The 23,506-nt window shown below is 47.9% G+C and overlaps 1 protein-coding gene across 1 annotated transcript in view; it reads right to left on the reverse strand.

Moving 5' to 3' along the window:
- The window catches only part of ALK (ALK receptor tyrosine kinase), a 594,344-nt gene that overhangs the window by 396,598 nt on the left and 174,240 nt on the right, over positions 1-23,506 (reverse strand). Inside the window, exons 2-3 of the mRNA XM_036262276.1 lie at positions 22,753-22,872; positions 3,953-4,117 (exon numbers count right to left, since the gene is read on the reverse strand). Of these exons, the coding sequence (XP_036118169.1) occupies positions 3,953-4,117; positions 22,753-22,872 (285 nt within the window). The remainder of the gene's footprint in view (positions 1-3,952; positions 4,118-22,752; positions 22,873-23,506) is intronic.

Raw genomic sequence — 23,506 nt, forward strand, 5'->3', positions numbered from 1 at the left:
CAGCTCATTATCTGTGATTGGGATTATCGCGCCGCTTTTTTCTGGCCCTTCTCTATCCGCTGACAAGAAATATGGCAATAGAATCTAAATATCATCTAACCAATAAACGTTGAGTTAAAAAAACTCTAGTGACTGCATTAGCCTAACGGGCACCCATCGCTCCTTCTTACCCTCCACTACCAGCATACTTCCTGCCAAAAAGAAGCGAACGCGAGCTGCTAAAGAGTTGGGAGTTAGAACTGGAACGTAGGTCCTTGCTTTGCCATTGTGCAGACTGGGCATGCCACTTTCCCTCCCTCCACTTTTACCTCTTTCCCTGAAGGTCAAGGGACATTATGACATCTCGGTGTGCTCCATGAGGAACAACCTTACTTTAAGGAACAGGCAGTGATGGAAATAATTTACTCAAAAAGGAAATAGCGGCCCGTTGCTGAGAGTCCTGAACACCCCTCAGTGACATCCCAGAAGTGTCCCTATGAGATATCTGGGAGGCTGTCCCCTTGTTTCTAAGACCCTGCAGGAAAAATAAGCACACGTTTCTAACAGTGGTGAGAGTTCTCCATTTATGTTGGGATGTGTTTGTTCACTAAACAGTTTGATAAAGTAGACTGGTGTATCCACAGCGGGGTCTGTCATGGTTATTGACATCGTCGTCCCTAGTGATGTGACATGCTACCATGTCCGAAAGAGCAATGATTTTTTAAGAGAGGTGGAAGTTGGCAACAATGATTAAAACAGTGGATGTTCCCCTCTTGACTGATTTATCAAATGGGGAAAGTTCACATTCAGTACATGCCCTGGTTCTTGGGACCCAGCTTTATAAAAACATAAAGGCATTGATATATTTTCACACTGATAATTGACTGTCCGTCCCTCCACCTCCTTCTTCTTTTCTTTTCCCTTACCGTGCTCAGGGTAACATGCAGATGTCAGAGATCACAAGCTAGAGGTTGGAGGAGGAATAGGCAGAGTGGCAAGGCACCATCTATTTGCATTGTTTTAAAAATCGTTTAAGCCTTTTCAAAGCACTGACTCCACAAAGTCTGTGTACAATGGACACTTGTTTCTCCCTCCTGATCTCACTGAACTGTGATTACAATTCAACAGTTACCAAATAAACCCCCTACAATAATGACAAATGCATGTACTGCCAGGACTATTTCTGGAGGTTGGAAATTGGGATCCAGAGATAACCCTAGGGGAGGGTGAATGGGATGAATCTGAAAAGGGATTCACATCAATCCTACAGCAAATCTAACTATGCCTCAGAATCATCTGAAACACTTACAAAAACATGACCAAAAACAGAGTCCCATGGAAGCTGAATCTGCAATGAGATGCCATATTTCATCTACCACATGACAGAAATGACAGCCTGACACCACCAGGCACTGGTGAGGGTGTAGAGTCCTGGGAAAGAGCAGTAACCCATCACTAGTGGAGGGGGATAACGTGGTGCCACCACTTTGGAAAACAGATCGGCATTACTCATTAAAATGGGAGCTGTGCCCCATGACTCAGCAATCCCATTTCTACATTCCGAGGAAACCCTTAGATGAGCACACGCACCAAGGCATATACCAAAATGCTTACATCAGTGCTGCCGGTAATAGCAAAGCCTGGAAACAACCCAAACGTCTAATGAGAGCAGAAGAGATAAATCGTGAGATTTTCATGCAATGGATTCAAAACTAAATGAACCACAGCGACACGCATCAAAATGGACAAATCACAAAACGACAGTATTATTCCATTTATGTAACAGTTTGCAAACCTAGTCCATATGTTGTTTGGGGCTACACGCATAAGTGGTAAGGCCGTAAACAAAAGCAAACGCGTGATGAACACAAAATGCAGGATAGTGGTTACCAAGAGATTAAAAAAATTTTTTTTGATTGATTTGAGAGAGATTTGTTGTTCTACTTATAGAGATTCTTTTTTTTATTTATTTTTTTATCCAAGGACATTTTTCCATTTTTTGTTCAGATAGAGTGGGAAGGAGAGAGAGGAAGAGAGAGAGAGAAACACACACACACACACACACACACACACACACACACAGAAAGAGAGAGAGAGAAACATCAACATGAAAGGGATATATTGAGTGGCTGCCTCCCGCATGACCCAACCAGGAGGGCCGGGGACAAACCACAACCAAAGTACATGCCCTTAGTGGGAACCGAACCCGGGTCTCTCCGGACCGCAGGCTGACGCTCTAACCGCTGAGCAAAACGGGCCAGGGCGAAAGAGATTCTTTATCTAAGTGGGGGACAGAGAGATTGTAAATGGATGGGTAACATTCAGGTTCTTACACTTGGTGGTGAGAACACAGGTGTTGATTTTATTGTAACTTTAATCCATGCATATATGTTTAATCTACTTTTTTGAACATGCAAAATTTTGTAATAAAAATGTAAAAATACAGATTTCTAGACTCCATCTCAGATCTGTTTAATCAAGAGTCTCAGGCTGTGGGGCTGATACAGTATTTTTTATAACTTCCTCAGAAGATTCGGACGCACGATTGGGTGAAGAGCCTCTCACCTCCACGCAAACACACCCCCTGCCCCCTGCAAGACACATCAATAACCAGGCGAAAGCAGCGTAAAATATAAATCAAGGTCAGGCCATTTCAAGAGTCATAAAAGAAAGGAAAGGTCAGCCTGGGAGACCGGGTGGAAATAAAGGTCTCTCACTGCAGGGTTCAAGGCTGATGGAGGAGCCGGAGAGCATTAGTTACTTTTGTGCCACCTCCAATAACCCCCGTGAGCTTCCCTAAGCCCTGTACCTGTCAGAGCCCCAGTGAGATAATCACCCCCAGACATGGGCCCGGGCAGGCTCTTGCCATGTTTACTACGAAGAAGAACACGGTGTGGTAGAAAGTGTCCGTGTCTAGGACCCGTCACAGCAGACACGCAGACCTGGACCCACGCGGACAAGTCACTTCCTCCCTCTGAGCCCTGACATTCTCATCCTCCCTGTCTCCTTCATGAATCCAGGGAGACAGTGTAGGTGAAAAGGCTCTGCAAACTGGAAGTATCATGTCAGTTACTATTTAAGCCGCAAACATAGGCTGAGTCAGCAGTTTTCTGGGTCCGAGGAATTCGAAGTTCTAAGGCGTGCCTGAGAGAGGCCTGAAGGCAGGAGCAGGGCTTAGCACCTTCAGATCTCTCTGTAAAATCTCAGCAACTATTTAACAAGCACCTGCTACTTATCCAGAGTCTACCCTTTCCAGTCCATGATCATTCGGAAGGGGATATTCCTAAACAGCTCAGGACTATTAGAAGCACCTTGCAAAGCTAATAAGAAGGCTGAATATCCATTAATGGCTTTGAAAGTAACACTGAACAGTTACCCAATACCTTCCAAATTAAGATCGCCAGATTTATCAAATAAAAGTACAGGATACTCAATTAAATTAAAAAAATTTTTAGTATAATCGCAATAATTTTTTTTTAGAAAGCTAATATATTTTTATTTTATTTTAAAATTGTTTTTATTAATTTATTTTTGTGACAGATGTTTCTCCAAATTGGAATCATTTTTAAAGTATAAGTATGTCTCAACTATTGCATGAGATACAAAAAATATCATTTGTTGCTCAAGTTTAACTGCATGTCTTGTATTTTATCTGGCAACCCTGTTCCAGATGAATAAACAGGTCAGCACGTCCTCCTACACCTTACATTGGGAAATCTGAATGAGAGTTATGAAACACTGTTTCCTTCACTTGGAAAGAGAGTAAAGGGTGGGACTGACCTTGAAATTGGACTTGCATCCTGCCCTTCCTTGCTTGGCCCAAGAAGACATGCACAGGCGCAGATTTTAAAAGCAGATTTCAAAGGAAATGGAATAGAGCGGGCGTGGGGAAACCTTAACATTTCAAACAGAATCTGACACCCCAGCCCTGTCCTTGCCCATCCAAACACTTTGCGGTGGCCTCTGCCCTTACCTCTGGGCATCTCCTTGGAATGCTCCGCCTCCGGCCCATCCAGCAGGTCCATCTGGGAGGCCTCCTCCGAGGGGACGCGGCGCCAGGACCAGCTCTGGTTCCTGAGGTCATGCAGCGGAGGGGAATACTCCAGTTCGCAGGGGAAGTCAAAGCTGCACTCCAGACCTGCAAGACAGCCATGGGTCAGTGGAGCTAAGTGCTTCCCACCCATGACCTCCGAGCCCCACAGCTACTCCTCCACGCCGGGAGGCTGGCCTTTGTCCCGCACAAATCTTCACCCTAACCCGAGGTGACAAGCTGTCACCTTTACAGGTGGCTGGGCTCCATATTGGTGAAAAGGGAGCTAAGAGAGAAAAAGGTGTTTTTTGTAAGACTCAGATTATGGGAGGTGTTCTCAGAGAAGGCAGGTAAAAAAAAGACCTAACAGGTTGAACCATGAGAAGCTCTGCATCCTAGGAGGCCACCTGATGACATGGACAGGGCCTGAGGTCACATGGGCAGAGCCTGGCTTTGCGACCACATAGGTCTGAATCTAAGTCTGGCTCTGCCGTTCACCAGCTGGGTGACTCTGGGAAATAAAATGAACCTCTCTGGCCTCAAATTTCCACACCTGCACATGGTGATAATATCTCCTCCTGGGGTTTGCTGTAAGAATAGGACAATGCGTGATCTATATACCTGAGCCTAGTTCCTTGCCGATGCTCAGGTCCTGCCTATCTGAGAAGGGAGAGCCAATGGGAACGCGAGGCTTACTCACAGCCCTGCTGGCCAGCCCTACTGTCTCCCCCTCGATGCCTCTCCAAAGATGCCAAGGCTATGCCAGCTACTCCAGGTTTGTTCTCTCTCGAGGAGGGACTGCGGAAGGTCACTGGCAAGAAGAGAGAGAAGAGGGGCAGAAAGAGGCCATGCCCTGGGGTGTTTTATTATTTTCCCTGGGCTTCTTTGGGGGAGAATCATCCTTATGTCCACATCGTTCCACGTTCGCCCTGCTTCTAGGATGCACTCGCCTTCTCTTTCCCTTTCTTACTCAATGTGCATCACCCCAAGTGGGCGGAGTACTTTATACCTGGTGGGCTCTCAGTGCTAGCTGATGCGTCCATAAAATATGTGCCAAAATGCAAATGATTCATCCACCTTTTACTTCATTATCTCCCCCAGCATGGGATGTGAAGAGAGAAGAATGTGATGTAAAAGACGAACCACTGGACTAGAAATTCGGGGGAATTTGGTGGTGTCCAGGCTCGGTCAGTCTCTCCTCATGTATGGAACTTGGTGCCCTCAACTGCAAAACAAGGGGTTTAGACAAGATCATTCTAGAAACAAGAACCCAGTGAAACTTGGGCTCCAGGTCCAGCTCGGCCAATGATTTGCTGGTCACCTTGAATAAGCCACTTAACCCCTCCCCACCCCGGGCCTCACGTTCCTCAAAATGAGACCTAGACTAGCTGCTGTCTAAAGCTCCACATTGGTGTGACGTTTTATTTATTTATTTTTTATCCTCACCTGAGGACATTTTTTCACTTTTTGTTCAGATAGAGTGGGAGGGAGAGAGAGGAAAACATCGACGTGAAAGGGACACATCGAGAGGTTGCCACCCTCACGACCCAACCAGGGCTGGGGACAAACTGCAACCGAGGTGCGTGCCCTTAGCGGGAACCGAACCCGGGTCTCTCAGGACCGCAGGCCGATGCTCTAACCGCTGAGCCAAACCGGCCAGGGCTGGTGTGACGTTTTAAAGGTTCCAAATTCGCCCAGCCAGTGTGGCTCAGTGGTTGAGCATCGACCTATGCACCAAGAGGTTGCCGGTTCAATCCCGGTCAGGGCACATGCCCAGGTTGTGGGCCAAATCCCTAGTGGGGGGCATGCAGGAGGCGGCCAATCGATGTTCTCTCTCATCAATGTTTACATCTCTCTCACTCTCCCTTCTTCTCTCTCTAAAACCAATAAAGAAAATAAATAAATAAATAAATAAATAAATAAATAAATAAACAAAGGTCCCAAATCCTTGCTCTCAGAAGGGCTATAACTAACTTGATAAATCAATCTGTGTGGTGGTGCTAATGGGTGTTAAGTCCCAATTATCACTGTGCATTTTCATAGCTGGTTCTGGGCTCCCGCTGTCTTCTTCTCCAGGATGAGATGAGTCTGATGCTGAGGATTTCAGAATGCAGAGAAGCAGGGCCAAGTCTAGGCAGCCGGTCACTGGATTCCCATACCCTCAGGTAGCTGGCCCTGGCCCTGTGTGGGAGTAAAAATACTTCCCACTGACACCAGACAGACTATCTAAGATTAGGGGCGGAGAGAAAAAAATTCTTCAATTACACTTCTATTAAGTATCTTTCTGCTTCCCAGCCAGTGGAGATTTATGCACCAGCTGCTCCCCAGAAGCTGCCATTCTTCTGGTCCTAAGGTTAATACCGCTCGCCCTGTCACGATTCAGACAATTCACCTTTATAATGGCAGCTGAGACGGGCAGAGCTAGCCTTGTCTGAGTTGACATAACACTTGCTGCCTACATATTTCATCCGCCTTGAAGACTCTCTACCTGCCTCTGGGGGCTGAGCTGCCGCTGTGAATTGGTATCCGTGAGTTGTAGGCTGCCTTGATCCTCAAGACTTTCTTGCCAGGCGTTTGGTTTGGACAGCAGAACGCAAGGAGAAAACCGGTCCAACCTTTTGTACTCTGCAACACAAAAATTTTCCTCATAGCGAAGGGTGTGACCACTAAATGTGACTCTCCTGGGAAGAGTCAAAAAGACCCATCCCCGTTAGGGAATAATCAAATCAGAAGATGGGAGCGAGAGTTACTGGCCACCCCCAAACCACATCGGCAACTATCGGTACCTTTCCCAAAGCTTCAGCTCCTGTGGCCCATCCCCTCTTATTTTTTTCCTCCGATGAAAGTCATCCTATTTCTATTTGGGACAGAGGTGTATTCTCAGACACTGCCTGGTCGATGTGTCTCACGTGCATATTCGATGAACAGGCAATGGAATATACAATCGCATCGAGTATCATCAATCCTGGGGTCTTTGGACTCCGAAGAGTCTAATAATTGGCTGTGCTTGCACCAGACCCTCCCTGGCGAAACAAGCTAGGCAGACTCTCCAATTATCAAATGGGTTCCTTTCGAAATTCTAGCTCCCAGGCAGCCTCACTTCAGCTGTCAGAGCGGCACCCCTTGGCTTTAAGTAGAAATGGAGCTACCATGACTGCTCATTTTGGGTGATGTTAAACTGGGCTTCCCTACATTCTGCTTTAATTTCTCATAAAACACCGAGATGGGCTTTTATCCTCCTGAGCTAGCCGCGGTGCCTTTTGTACAATAAAGCCTGGGGTGTGTTTGTTCTAAAACACCAGGTTAAATCTCATTTTCCTTGGGTCTCTTTTGAGGTTCTAGATCTCGGGTGCTTCTTCAATCTCTCTCCTTAACCCTGGGCTGACTCAGTCCCTGAGAGGCAGGGACTGTGCAGTCTGTCCTGCAGACGGGCGTCAGAGGGATCAAGGGCCTTAAGCAAGCCGATGTCAGAGGCAGGTGCGCATGCACGGGAGGCTGGGGAAATGACATCCACTCAGTGCCAGCTCTGCCAGGGACCATGCTAGGTCTTTCCTTATGTCCCTACATTTCATCTGTTGAAAAGCAGTGCGAAGTGAATGACATCTTCTCTCTGCAGATGAGAAAACTGAGGCTCTGAAAGTTTATTCTACTTGTCCAAAGACCAGAGGCCTTCCCCGAGGCAGAACCAGAATGTGACCTGGGCGGGGTAGTGCGGGATGCAGGCGTTTTTAATCGCACCTACGCGGCTTCAACATCGCAACCCCCTTAAGGAGCAGCAGTGCAGGCGGTGACGAGCTTGATGATGGATCAGACGTGGGGATAAAGGAAACGCTGAAATAAAGGATGATTCATAAGAAAAAAAAACCCACCTCAATCCACTGTTCTATTTCGGTTACTAGACCCAAAGTCTGCGACCTCTTCAGATCTGCAAAGGCTTCTGCACCACCCTCAGGGGACAGAGATATTTCCTCTGTGTCAGGCCCAATCTGCAGAGCTGTGACTCCAGAAGAATCCAGAGGTCTCAGCCCTACTTTATGTACTCATTGGGACCCAGGAGAATCGAACCATTGAACAAACGCAATGAGAACAAGGACACGCTTCCCAGAACCTGCTGATCACATAGTTGAAGTCACAACCACCCAGCTTCTAGTCACTCCCATCATAAAAGCAAGTCACTTCCATCATGAAAGAAAGATAAGGTCATGGAACCTCCTGGAAACAGTTCGCTGCTGAGAGCGAAGCGCTGTGAAGGGAGAGGTCCTGGCAGGGCAGTGGGACAGTCCCAGGCTCGGTCCTGCACACCGCAGCCGAGGGCCTCAGCAGCCCCTTCCCCTCCCTCTGTCTATGGTGCATTCGACAATGAAAGAAACAGAGCATGCACCCTCTGCGGTGCCCGCCTTCTATGACAGTCACTTATTCTACGGGGCTCATTCTGGGCCTGCAGACTGTCAGTCAGTCACTTTCACTCTGTCTTCCTCCACATGAGGGCTTGGTGCCACCCCTAGAAGTAGATTCCCCAGGGAAGGAGGCTGCGTGGGCATCACACTCAATGGGGACTTGGTTTATCTCAAAATTCTCAAAGAATTAAGAAGGAAAGTTCAGGTAAGCTTCACGGATGACTGTTCCAGGGCGAATGTGAATGTGTGTGTGTGTGTGTTTTCATGCATCTTTATCAGTTTGTACCTATATTCTGAATCCTTCTAGGGTACTAGTTACATTTCAAAAACTGAATTCATTAGTAATTAGCTTCAAGACATTGTCCTAGTATAAAGCGGAGTCACTCAGAAAACTGTTAAGGTAACTGATCAGAAGATCCTGGGGTAGCCCTGCCCAGGGAGATGCCCAGCCCCTCATCAATGCCCTTGGTTGCGGAGAAGTGGCAGTGACCACCCGCTCTGACACTGAGTCTCAGGGCGGAGATCTGGGTGCGACTGCCAAAGTGCCATGCCGAGGGCCTGTGCCTGGCGGCTCAGGCGGAGCGGGGCCTTCCCACCTGAGCCACGTGGAGGAGGCTGCGTGGAAGGTCCTGTCCATCACCACAGGACAGCGGGAGCCGTGGCGTACTTGAACACTCAGATCTTCCCTCGGGTGGGCTTTGAGAATCCAACAGTTCTTTGTTTCCGGATTGACCTCAGGCTCAGAAAACTCCCGCGTCAAGGCCTACTGTGCCTTCTTGATCTTGACCCTGGAATCCCAGAGACCTCCCACTAGTTTCTTCAGTCACCTTAGTCAAAACACTAAGGCACAAGCAGCCTCCTTTGGTTTTTAAGATACTCATTCAAAGGCTGACCGATTTCCAGAGGACCATAGAGTGGCAGGGTCCCTAAGAGCAGCTGACCTGGGGCAGGTTACAGGAATCGACTGGTTAATGTCACTCAGTTTCAGCCTATAACAAGGGGTGGAAGAAAATATTACAGAATAAAAATCTGTAATAGAAAAAGAGAACCATGTTCATCAATCCCATGGATACTTCACCCTGTTTCATTTTGCCTCTTACTACAAGTGTTTCAGAAATCAAGCTTGGGATCAGATCAAGTCACACCAAGATAGGAAGTGACTGATTTGCTTCCTCCTTGGGACACCTGAGGCCTTGAAGTCAGTATCTGCAAACAGGGAATTATGAATCAAAATGGTAGCAGAAATCGCTCCCCCCGTTCAAAGCCACAGGCACCAATAGGGGTTGAGATCTGCAACGAGGCAGGACAGGCACTGAACCCGGCTGGAGGCAGGACACAGCCAGAGCATCTGAGCTCTCCTTAAAGGACCTGACACGACCTTTATAAAGTTGAACTGGGACGCTCTAGTGAGGAGTGAGTCAGAGTACACATTTCCAAGATGCAAGTCTTAACCCCAGTGGGCATATGACTCAGGAAGCCAAGACTACACGTGCAGTAAGGCTCAGGGCTCAAGGTTTTCATCTAGGTTTCCTGGCATCTTCCAGGTACCTGCTCTGCCTCTTGGGTAAGGCGAGGGGTCCCGGCAGAGGGAACTGAGGGTGTGGTGTGCAAGGTTTCAATGGCCATCAGGGGCTCCAGACAGAGTTTATCTAACTGAATACTTGGCCATGGGATCTGCATCTGAAAACAGTTATCAGGTTTGCTGCTCATTTAAAATATGTCAACGCGACTGTGATATTGGCTTGGGGTTATTTTCCTGTCTCTAGTTACCTGACCTGATGCTCATGATGCAGAGGGCCTTGACGCCGGGCCTGACACTCCTTGCCTGTGAAATGGTGGCCCGTATGGTACCACCCAGCCCCGCGACCTTTTCCCACGTATCTGTGCCCACTTGCGTCATTCATTAAGTGGCCTTAATATCATCATGGTTCTTTCTCAGGGACAGAGCACAAGACTAAAATTTGAATCCAATTCTGTCACCTTTCAGCTGTGAGGTATGGGGGTGCGCTCTCCCTCACTATCAGCCTCAGTCATCTTAGTGATAAGATTAATTTCTCAGAATTGTTGGGAGGACTCAACGAGACCATGTACGTGCTTGGAATGGAGAAATTCCAGTGCACATTGGCTGACTCAGAATTCACAGTCATGCCTTCAACGGACACACTTCTGTGTTTACCATGAGAACTGATATCTATGCAGGGCATTGCAAACGATGGCAGAAGACCATTCCTGAGTATTTTGTTATACCACGGGAAGGTTGGCATGTCTACCTTTAGGTGATATACACAGTCAGAGGCTGTTAAAACTTGAAATTACATTTCATCTCTCCCATTAGACAAATGAAAAACAAAAACCAAAAAACCCCAGACAAGTAAAAAAAAACATTCCCAGGGTCATGCGGCTGGTCAGAGAGCCCCTAGCACACCGTGGGGAGGGCATTTCTGCAGGCTGTGGAGACCTTGACGAATGCCACCCTCGCCAGGCAGCACCAGGCCTGGGCTCGGCTGATCATCAGTCACTAAATCATCAGCTCTCACTTCCTCAGGCTCAGCTTATGGGCACATTTCGTGGCTCGGCTGCTTCGTGGCTGGCATATACCAATGCCCGTGTACTCGTGATGAGCCCGATGCACGTATTCAACAAAGAAGCACATGAAGTGCTCTGCACATGTGGCAAGTCTCTCAAAGGTGGATTATACAGTTGTCTGAGGTCATGTAATAGAGCTCCGTATTTGAAGCTATGGTTCATTATACAGTCCTAGAAATCAGCATTCTCAAAACACCGTCAGTCCTTAAAGCCTGTATCCAGCTCAAGGGAGCTTCCCAGGCTGCCGCCGATCCTCAGGCGTGAGGCGGGGTCTGTTTTTCAGGAGTGATTCTCCAGAACTTCCCCATCGTTGACTTTCAGGGTCAGGAAGAACCTTGAGAGCCATCTGGCCTTGGGAAATTGAGGCCCAGAGACATGATGGAGGTCGTCCAAGGATGCACAGTGGGTGGGTTGCAAAATTGGTAATAATATTCATTTCCTAACCCTGTGATGTGTGTGGTTGTTGTTGTTGTTATTATTATGCAAAGCTGTGGGTAACAAACAAATAATACCTTGAAGAATTAGGAAAACTCTCAAAAATCTAGAGATTGCTTTTCTGGAATAAGCTAGCGAAAACTTACATGGCTAGGTTGCAAATATCTCCCGGTAACAAGATGGCTCAAATGATCTCCAATCAGGCCTTCTGGACTCTCATTCTAGAGGTGCTCTCCCGCCGACAAGCTGTCTGTGACGGCTGCTGGAAGCTCCCTGCTAGAGGGCAGGTCTGTGCACAGGCCAGAAGACGACGAGAATGGGGTGGGGGTGGCAGCAGTGACGTAGGAGCGAAGGAGAAAGATCAGAGCAGGTCTGTGCACAGGCCAGAAGACGACGAGAATGGGGCGGCGGTGGCAGCAGTGGTGTAGGAGCGAAGGAGAAAGAACACGACAGAATTCCTGGAAACTTCCAACTCTGGGCCAATCAGCCTGTGCTTTTGGGCAATTCATTTAACCTCTCAAGTCTTGGTTTTCTGTGTATAGACCTGAGATACTTATCACAATCATGATGCCGATAAAGATAACGTGTGCTGTGCTGACCAAATAACGGAATGAGTGTGGAAATGCTTTGTTAACGGTGAGATGCTGTGTATGGATGTTCTTACCACCTTGGTCTCCCTGAGCCTCAGATTTACCACTAAGAACTGAGGGATAAGCTGAACTGACTTAACCTTGGAGGACTCAGGGATATGGGGCCTAGGACAGGTGACCCCCTCCCTTGCTCTGTTTCATATGCAAACTTCAGGGGACACCCGGGTGTCTGGGGAGTAATGAGGAGCACAGAGGCCGCATGGAGTCAGGCTGCTTAAGATGAAGGCTCGGCTCTGCCACTCTACTAGATGCGTATCTCAGGGCAAATTATTTAAATCTTCTGTGCCTCACTTTTTCATCTGTAAAATGGGATTGAAGTAGGGACCACCTCGGTGAATCGTGAGGAAGATTAAGTGCGGTTTGGACATCAAGCACCTAGTGCAGTGACTCGTACACAGTTCGTCATGAAATGATGGCACTCGTCACTGTGGCCACTCGTCACTGGTGGCTCCAGGGGCGGCCATGCGGAGGTGAGTCACAGGCTGTGTGCCCAGCTCGGAAGGCGGAACGCTCTGGCCATGTCAAACCTTGCCGAGAACCCTTACTCCATCTTTGCTTTCTGGCGTGTGCATCAAGCGTCCCCTTGGCCGTGCAGTCACACTAGACCTTGAATGAGGAGAACTGGCTTCCAGTCCTGGTCTCTTCCATCCCCACCATTCGAAGATAATTTCACCTTTTGGGTAGAAGGCAAAAAAGCTCTCTCACTTGGCTCTAGCCAGTTAGTAAGCAGAATCCCAAGAGTCCTGATTTCCAACCCAGGCTTGAATAATTAGGGGCTTCCACTTCTCCCTTTCCAGGCCATCTCTCAAAGGGGCGCTTAGCCTACCAGTCACCTTGGATATCAATTCACCAGCTGCCATCAACATCTGGCCACTCGCTTCATAAAACTAAGTACCAAACCTGGCCCCCGCCTGCCCCTCGCACAACCACTAGTCATCTGTCACAGGGCCCTAGAACCGAAATCATTCACTTCCCACCAGCTTGCTCCCTTGAATGCACGTGGGAACCAATCAGCCAATTCAAGACATCTGTTTAGCTCACTTATAATCGAGCTGCAGTGAAGAGGGGCCAAGCCTCCTTCAATGAATCAATTACACAAACAGAGCCTCCGAAGAGGCGAGATGGCACGCATGCCCACGTGGTGGAGATACGCACCAGGAGCTCAGTTCTCACTGCTCTTGTCTGTGGCCACAGCAATGATCCAGAAAAAACAAATGGGACTTTGCTCTTCATCCCAGAACAGAAAATTGAAAAAGAATGAAAAGTGTCGGCATTCCGAAGTCACTAGCCCAGCCTCCTCGTTTCACAGATGGAGACATGGACGCTTAGGAGGGCGAAGTGACTTGGCCAACGTGGAACAGCCCGATTTCTGCAGAAGTAAGAGGGTGGAGAACTGCCGGTCCAGCTGTCTGCCTTTGTTCCCAGGGAGCCTCATGGACGCGACCACCAACGTGGGGTCTCTAACAGAATGAAGCAGGCTCCAGAGGGCATGATGGAAACTTTAGTAGTACGTGTACTGCTCAGCATGACATCCATGCAAACGAGATCATTCCTGAAGCCAGAAGGCTGGCAGACAGCTCTGGGTAATGTGGCATCCACAACAACCCGAGGAGGCTGCTGGTCAGAGATGGCCTCCAGCTCCGAACGTGCGGAATGGCCCTTCCCACGGACTCTCCCACCTCTGCTACCGAGGCTCTGCTGGAGGCGGGAGGAGAATGTGGAGCTCTCTTCTAATGCCAATCTCAAAAACAAGCAGGGCCCAGGTTGCCCCAGCGTGGACCCTGTGCCCTTGGGAACTCCCAGTCCAGGGGAGGAGAAGGACTTCCTCACACTTGACTTACAGTAAGAGGACACAGTGAGGCCGTGGGACAGAGAACACAAGATATGTACTGCCTCGCAGGGCCATGGGCGTGTGGAGGGGACAGCTTTGGGGCTGCATTTTGGAGAGTGGAAGGATTTCTAGAGGTTTAGCCAGGAAGTTTGTAAAGAAGAAAGGAAGAGATAAGGTTGTTCCAGGCAGGTGGGGAACTAGTATTGCTTATTTTTGCATAGTTATATAAGTTTTGAAGCTAGACTGCACAGGGTTGCATTCTAGCTTGGGTGGTATTATGGTTAAAGGTAAAGTGCTTTTAGGCTGCAAAGGGCAAAACTAGGGACTTACAGAGTTTAAAGGAAAACCTCCCAGCAAATAGAGCCATGCCATCAACATGCAGGCTGCTGGCCTCTTACTGCAACGATTCTCATCACTCCCCAGAAGGCACCTGTGCTCTGTCCTCATAGTCCCACAGTGACGCTGCCAATGAGGAATCATGAACATTCCCAGTTTGGGATGACAAACAGTATCAAAACAGTCATTTCCTGGCTACAGGTAATAAATAACTCGCAAGAATCAGAGCTGGGAATGAATTCCACATCTTAGACCCCCAATGTAAGTTTTTTCCCCACTGTTCTGCGCTTTGCTTTCAAACAGAGTCCAGAATGCCACTGGGTTGGATGTTACAAAGGAGACTTAAATAGGTAATGAAGAGTTGAATGAAAGACCCGTGGTTCCCAAACTTAGTCCTACAGTCTCCAGATCCTAGAATCTTATTTTTAAGAAGCTCCCCAGGTGATGATAAGGCAACTAGACTGAGCCTGGTCATGGGCCCATTCATACCAGGGTATTGACATTATACTGATGACACCCTCCAGACAGCACTAACCCACTGGGCTGGCGAAGACTTGAGGAACTGAAGTGATCAGATGGGTAAAGCTATAGACAGGAGTGACATGTGAGCAAATGCTTTGTAGTCCAAGTACGGAGAGACTATGGACCACTGCCTGTGCCTCTGCTGTGGAGGGTTACATGTGGTCTCTGCCAAACACATGGCCTGGGTTTGATCTCAGCTTTGCCACCAGCCCTAGGCAGACACTGACCTCTCTATGCCTAATTTTCTCATTTGTAAGATGACGCTATTTGACCAGGCTGCTTTGGGTCCTGACAGCTCACAATTTCTATGAATTTCTCATAGACCAAATTATTCTAGTCATCCCCTCAAATAGGCTAGTTAAAGTCCTATTAATCTGAGGTCTCTTCTGATATAAAGTGTTGCATCCAAGGTTGCTCTTGATGAAACATTTTATTTTAAGAGGATTTCCTCTCATTTTTCTCACTCTTGATCAGTCATTTCCCTGCATATGTTTTGGACACGCGTCTTTCCAGTCTGGTTGGAAATGCTTTGTATATGACACCGCAGATGTCCCAAAGCTGTCAAAACAAAAACTCCTCGGTTCACGCATGTCTACTGAATGTGCGTTTTTAGATTAAGAGATAAAATAAGCCTTCCCAAAGAAGTTAAAGTCACAGTTTTTCATTCTAAACCAGGACATCCAGCCCAGGTACTGTTCTCCCTTTAGACTTAGGTATTCCCTGAAACCTATAAGCATGACTTTAGGAATAGAGAGCTATTGAGAACACCCTCTCCTTTAAAAAAAGAGTTCCTCGGGGGTTGAAAAGATCCAGACCTGTGTATATTCCTAGTTTGCCCCTGGACGGTGCAGCGAATGTTGCAATTTCAGCGAGTATATATTTATTAAGACCCCCAACCAAGGACAAAACACTGGATTAAGTACCAGGGATGCAAAATGGAACACGCTGTGGATCCCTGGACCTCTAAGAGCTTACGGTCTAGGAATCACGATGCTTCAGGGCCATGAGTAAGTAAGGTATGAGGAGAACGGTGGCATCAGACACGTCAAGTGCTGTGGAAAGACATCATACAAGCGTCCTTGGTGTAAAACGGGGAAAGTGAGGTCTACGACCTTGCAGGCTATTATAATTTGGGGTTAATGTGGCCACCAGCCACTGGCGGCAAATGCTCACTCTGTGGTTTCTGACAAGAAGCTCTACTAAAATCAACAGGCATACTATGTCTTTGCTAAAACCAAAAAGCCTTATTTCCCAAGCAAAGCTTCCTATTAGGTTAGACGGTTCCTCAGACCCAGGGGTACTGCACACACATACAAAACAACCATACAATAAATATTTAAAAAGCCCCTTCCAGATAGATGTTTGGGACCATCTTAGACCTGTGAGAAAAGTGAACTAGGTTAGAATCCCTGTGAGGAGCAGGGGAAAGAGCTTGGCAAATTGTAATCCCTCACTGGATGAGTGGATGAATGACAGATAGATAGATAGATAGATAGATAGATAGATAGATAGACAGACGGATGGATAGATGATAGATAGATGATAGATAGATAGTAAGATGTGACATTTAACATCTCTGCCTTTCATTTAGGTAAATTAGACTCATCCATGATTGCTTTATCAGGTGACCTAATTTATAGTTGGGCCATGAGTGGGATAAAATACAAACTAGGAAAGTGATTTGGTTGAAAAGACACATCAGGGAAGCCCCAGGTTTTGTGAGAATGGGCAACATCCAATGGGATTCTCGGAGAATTCAGGATGTTCAGGAAATAACCACTCCCTGTACAAATCAAAAACTTCTCGGATTTCAAGAGGGGGCTGATAATACCCTAGTGTTGTTTCTTAAATCCCATCAACGGTGCACTCATTCCCTCTGCTTCGACCGTGCTTCTCACCGATCTCAGGGTCCCTGGGGTCCAAGGCCCAGCTCAAGTGTTCCAGCCTCCAGAATGTCTTCTGCAGGACCAGCCCCTCCTGTGTTTCAGGGAGCTTGGAACACGCCTCTGCAACTGCACTTGTCATAGAGCAGGCAAGTCGGCCTCGTCCTCCAGAAATCCTTGTCTCAGCACTGCCGTGCCTGGAGAACCAGGCAGACCTTCCCGCTCAAAGAATGTTTATGCCCATCCTCCCACTCTACGTGGGTTCAGAGACACACCACGGGAGAAACAGGGCATGTAGGCAGGGATACAAAAATGATCCTCAGGCGAGAGGGCAAACCCAGGCCAGCACTCGGGAGTCTTCTGCCCCGTGTGAAGGCTGAGACCAGGCGAGCAGGGAACGGCCCTGGGTGATCCCTTCCACACCTGTCTGTCTGTCTCTCTCGCTTTCGGTTTCTCTCTTTCTTTCCCTTTGCCAGTGCTCTTCCCTCTCTGGCTCTGACAGTTCTAAATGCAACTCTTTTGACTTGCTTTTCTTGTCCTTGTGCCAGCCGGTTAGCCATTTATTATATTTTAATCTGAGTTGTTTCCTTTCGGCTTCTTTTCACTCAATCTGCCACTAACATAGAGATATACTGTTGCTGTTTATTGAGTGGATCCATGTGTCTTCATTTTAAAGGTAAGAGATATGGTTAAGTGGAGCATTTTAAAGAAGTCTCTCCTTGAAACACCTGAGCCAACTGCTTTTTATTTAATTTCCATGCACTGAGTTCACTGACTCCCAGCAGGCAGTGGTCCTCAGCATGACAGATGTTCCCAACTCTTGGTCTTGTATGACTGCTGCCTTGCTGTCCCCTTTGGGACTCAGGCTTTAGGGGGAACGCATCCAGAGGGCCTTTGCTTACCGTGCTGTAGATAAAAATACAGAGACACGGACGAGGGAAGAACTTGACTTTCCAGCTCAGTGGAGCGGGAATGGGAAGAGAACACAAAAAGACCTGGCCTATCAGGGCAGAAGAATTGGCGAGAGAGCTTTCGGCCCTGACAGCGGTCCACGGGGAGCTGGGAGCTGCTCCCACTGCTCTGAGGGTGGAATGGCTGATCAGGGCAGCCCCTTTAAATATGTAAATTCAGAAACGTGCCCAACTGAGTTCCTGCCAGGGCTGCGAAGCAAGTCCTATGTGGGGCTGGAGAGTCTTCGGTTTTCAATTTTTCATTCAGTGGTAGGTTGATTTTTTTTTTTTTTTTGAGGGAGAAATATATTTAATTACCCAGTCTCTTCAATCAAAGAAATTGATATATTAACAGGACTGGTGTTGATGGTAGCAGCAGCAGGGAAAGTAATTAAAAAGTCTAATTTTTCTTTCTTTCCAAAATCACCAGTCCCTAAATCGGATGGTCCCATGGGCTTGGAAGCGGACAAAGTTGGACAGAACTTTTATTTAAAATCCAACAATGACTTTGTTATGCCCTGATGTTGGGGTGTTGAGCAGCATTATTCTTTTCCAGGAGTTAATGTCCTGATATTGGAGGACTGGGAGGGTGAAGAATTGTGTTAGTTTATTAGCGCTGTCACAGCAAAGTGCTACAAACGGAGGGGCTCACACCAACAGAAATTCGTTCTCACAGTTCTGGATTCCAGAAGTCCAAAACCGGGGCATCGTGGGGGCCGTGCTCTCTGACAGCTCTCGGGGAGAATCTGCCCCACGCCATTCTCGTAGCCTGTGGTGACCGCAGCAATCCTCGGTTTGCAGATGCATCACCCCAACCACTGCCTCCATCTTTACACGGTGCTCATCCTGTGTGTCTTTGTCTGTTTATTCTTATTATAAGGATGCCAGTTCTGCTGAAATAGGGCTCCCTCTAATCCAGTAGAGACTCAACTTGATTGCATCTGCAGAGACCCTGTTTCCAAGTAAGATCACATTCGCAGGTAGTAGGGTTTCTATCTTTGGGTGGGGCACAATTAAACTAATAACAGGGACTGTAGTCTATGGAGGGAAGCCAAGATGGACCACGGTCCTGGGGGGCCTATATCAATGTTTAGGAAGAGGTGAATTACTTCACCTGCCTGGGACCGTCTTAATTTAGGGACATCAATTCTTGGTCCTACAGCTGCCCAATCTTGACTATCAGACTTGTCATTCAGTCCAAGCAGCAGGTTGTCTAGGAAATGAGAGCCCTCTCCTAGGAGGGGACTTGATCTTTGAATTAACTTGTGATGTGGCAGAAAGAGCACTCAGCTTGGAGTCAGAAAATCTGGGTTCAGTCTCTTCTAACTGTCTACCTGCTCCATATTTTGGGAGCACACGAATACTCTTCTCTGGCCCTCAATTCCCATTTCCATACAAATGTTACGTAAAATAATATCCGCCCACCACAATCTCATAACGAGTGAGAAAAGGGGGTATGAAAGAGTTTTATAAAGTATCACACTTTTTTAAAATGTTGATTGGATTCTTCCCACACCCAGAGTGGGCACACAGGAATTACAGTTGGGCAGGAACCATCCTGTTCTGTGGCTCAGGACTCGGGGCCCCAGTGAGTCATCAACCCCCAGTGGCCTGAGTCTCTTAGCACCTGGAGCTACTAGATGGAGCAGATTTTCATCAGGGAGGAGTTAGAGCCCAATCCTTGCAGTCAAGCCTATAAATAAATCTTAAGGCCTCGAGCTGATGATAAAAGGAGACAGTCCTTCTTCAGATATCCTGCCTCCTTCAAAGCCTGGGGGGATGGATGTGTGGCTCTCCGCTTGCCGATGAGGAAATTAGCAGGCTCCTGTCATTCAAGACAAGAAAGAACTGAAATCTGATACCAAATGCCACTGAAGAGAATATATTTCACACAACATAAAAGGCCCCAATGCAAATGAGAAGAAATATAGGGAGACTTCAAAAGGTAGGTCAAACTTTTTTCTCAAGCAGATAACTACAGGCTGGGGTGAGTAAATCTTTACTAACTCTTCTCTGCTTCCTCTCTTCTCATAAAACACGGGTGGAAAGAAAGCAGCCCTCAGTTCAGGACTGGACAGCTGGCCTGCCGCTGTCCCTCTCGACGCCCGTGTCAGGCTCCGATGCCCACTCTCGCCCACGGCTCCTCCCGGAACGCAGGCGCAGACGGCCAGCAAGGACGTCCCCACGCCAGTGCCCACACCCACTTGCTGAGGCCTGGTTACTTCTCGCTGTCTGAAGAATGACCCCTTCAGGCGGCAATTTCCCAGTCAAATTTCTCTGCCCAGGTTTGAGGCCTTAAAATTAATGAAGTTGTTAACATTTCTTAAAATGTCTTTCATGGCAGGAAGCTGAGGGGTGTGGATTTATCACCGCTGAGCCTGGTGGCCAATGTGGTTCATGGAGTGGTCCGGTTGAGCCCACAGACATCCTTCAGGAGACAGGAGTCTTGGCCTTTAGTTTGCTCTGCAGTGGCCTAGGGTGAGCCCTCAACCTCTGTGCCCTGGAGTGAGCCCTCAGGGCACGCTTTGTGGCAATGAGCCTACCTAAACACAGCATTATGTCTCTGTTTTCTGCAGGTCTTACTAGGATCTGCATGTGTATCACCTCCAGCACCTGCAGGAGACCAGGCTCGCAGAGGCGAGGGTGGGGCAGGTGGGTCTCTAATTCCGGCTCAGCGAAAGGAAACAGGAAGATGAAGAGGCTCTGAAATTGCCTGCACTCAGTCCAGCAACCGCCAGTCAAGCGAATCAGTAGCAATCTCGGTGCTGAAGTGGGCACCCCGTCAAGCCTCCGGGCAATGTCTGGCCAATGCTTTGGGTCCTCTCCCCTCTCAAGAAGGGAAATCATGAGGGTTCTAGGTGACAGGGAGAGTTTGAAAGGGACCTTGGGAATCCTCCAGAGCGACTCCTTTGCTGCAAGACAGAATGCCACTCCACCCTAATGTCACAGATGAGAAAGACGGGGCCCGGGGAGAGGAAGTAGGTGCATCAGGGCCAAGCAGTGGCCAATGCCAGCGAGGTAAGCTCCGGTGACTCTCCTCTCAGCCTGCGCTTCCTCCTGGACACTCCCCGAGCATAAACGCAATGCCCTCTGTGTCACGCAGGAGGTGAACTCCCCGAGCATAAACGCAATGCCCTCTGTGTCACGCAGGAGGTGAACTCCCCGAGAATAAGCGCAATGCCCTCTGTGTCACACAGGAGGTGAACTCCCCGAGAATAAGCGCAATGCCCTCTGTGTCACGCAGGAGGTGAACTCCCCAGAGAATAAACGCAATGCCCTCTGTGTCACACAGGAGGTGAACTCCCCAGAGCATAAATGCAATGCCCTCTGTGTCACGCAGGAGGTGAACTCCCCAGAGCTTGAACGCAATGCCCTCTGTGTCACGCAGGAGGTGAACTCCCCGAGAATAAGCGCAATGCCCTCTGTGTCACGCAGGATGGCACTGCCCTCTGTGTCACGCAGGAGGTGAACTCCCCAGAGCTGAACGCAATGCCCTCTGTGTCACGCAGGAGGTGAACTCCCGAGAATAAGCGCAATGCCCTCTGTGTCACGCGGAGGTGAACTCCCCTGAGAATAAACGCAATGCCCTCTGTGTCACGCAGGAGGTGAACTCCCCCGAGAATAAATGCAATGCCCTCTGTGTCACGCAGGAGGTGAACTCCCCCGAGAATAAGCGCAATGCCCTCTGTGTCACGCAGGAGGTGAACTCCCCCAAGAATAAGCGCAATGCCCTCTGTGTCACGCAGGAGGTAAACCTGCCTTCTTTTGTTTTTGTTTTTTTGACATTCTGCATTTTATAAAACTTGTCATCCTGTAGAGTTTCTGAATGACTTTGAAAGCAAATTCAAAATGTTGTCCAAAGACCAGTTTTATCACAAGTCTGTTTAAAGGCAATAATGATACAAAGAACCGGATTTCAATTATTTATAGACACTTACGTTATTACAAGATGACATTCAATGTCTGGCTTAAATAAAATCAAGAAGTAATCTTAGCTGGAATCTCCTGACAACTACTGATCTTCCTCTCCCACTGGGGGGGCTTAGGACTAGCGGGAAACCTCCCCACAGAGTACAATCCTAAAGTGCCCTAGGGTTTTTGATGCATTTAGTTTTTTAAGTTCGAAATGAAAGTTACAGCTAATATTAACCGAGACTAACTGCATTATGGATGAGAGACAGTAGCGAGTGGAAGATCTCTGTTAGGTGCATTTTAAACAGACCAGGAATAGGTAAACATGCCCAGAAGGGGTCTAGAACTCAGTGCTGTACCAGGTTCATAAATACTTAATTGAATTAGGCCTGATGAGCGAGCCCCATCCCTGGAAGCCTTCTGCGCTCATCTGCCGTGCACAACTTTCATGAGTGTCTTCTGTGTGGGGGATAAAGTGAGGAGCAAACACAGCAGTGCCTGCCCATGGGGTTCACTCCACAGGAGCTCAGGAGGAGAAAGATGTTCACCTGGAAATGTGTCAGCTCTCCTCCAAAGTTGCTCTTCACTCTGCAGAGGCCCAGCTCCTGTGAGCTGTTAGGATGAGCACAGAGAATGAAGAACACTGCGTCATGTAAGTACAGCCCTGAGGGCTGCTAGGTCAGGACCCAGCAGGATGAGCGGGCAGATCCCTGGGAGGCAAAGTGACGATGAGGGGAGAACTCTGGTTTTGTAGTTAGAGAATCTACTCTGTGGGACCTTGTACATGTTTAGGTACCTCCGAGGAGATCCCCAAATGTAAGGGAGTCCCTTGAGGGCCCCGGATGACCTGCCCCCCTCATGATAACAATCTTCTCTCAAGAGATCATCATTATTAGAAACAGTCATGGGTTAGAGCCCTACATCTGGAGAATCGCAGTCAGAATGGAAGTAAGCATTACATCTAATGATTAATAAGGGGATGTTGGGAATGCCATAAAGGCTGGGGACAAGGAGCTACAGTGGCAACAAAGAAGCCCTAGTTTCCTTCAGGATACAGACGGATCTGTGAGTCTGGAGAGGACTGGCTGGGAGCCGATGGAAGACTGAAGGCAGATCGATTCCTTTATGCATCGGGGGCCGAGGGATCCATGGGGAGACATGGATAACAAATGAGAGTCACAGCTTCCTTACTTATGAGAGGGTGATCGTGCATCACAAATAACGATAAAAAACATACTTACCGTATCTGCTGCGATGCGACAGGAAAGGGAAAGAATCTTTCATTATCCAGGTCAGATTCCACGCAAAAGAATCAGGAGGAAGAGAAGGCAGATTTGTCGGTGACTCTAAGGAGCTGTGACCTGGACATAAAAACAAAGAGCATAATAATCCATGTGCTCGGGATATGTCTTTTGCTGTCACTCACATCGCTTATAAAAGACCATTCATAAGAGGCTTTTACCTCATCCTTTGGAAAATGAAGGGGCAAGACTGACTACTGGAGCGCTGGATGGACCCCAGGACCTCAATGCATATTTGCTGCCAGGGACAGCCAAGTCTATGAGGTCTCAGTCCTGTGACCAAGGTCATGCCCAAGATCTTCGGGAGATATACCAGAAGCCAGGCTACCTAATGGCTCAGTCTAATAGTTTTATCTCAAGTCTACTCTGCCTAAAAGAATTTGTCCAACTTTATAGAGAACTTCGATTCATCTGATCCAAATAACGCTTCTATTCGACTTTATGATCAGACCTGTAACTTCATTAAATGTTGTTTGCTTGAGTTACTGCCGTATCGGTGAGAGGGTGGAAATTACACTCAGAAGTTTTAAGTTTTTGACAATTATGTTATTTCAAAAAAGGGGGTGGGGTGGGGCTAGGTCATCGGTTTTTTCCCATAGCTTCAGAAAGCCACAAAGGGTTAATGGTTCTCATTTGCATGACAGAAAGAAGAACAGAGAGAAAAGGAGCAAAAAGCAACATTACTCTTTTACAT

This window comes from Molossus molossus, unplaced genomic scaffold, assembly GCF_014108415.1.
Source record: "Molossus molossus isolate mMolMol1 unplaced genomic scaffold, mMolMol1.p scaffold_m16_p_15, whole genome shotgun sequence".
NCBI classification, from domain to species: domain Eukaryota; kingdom Metazoa; phylum Chordata; class Mammalia; order Chiroptera; family Molossidae; genus Molossus; species Molossus molossus.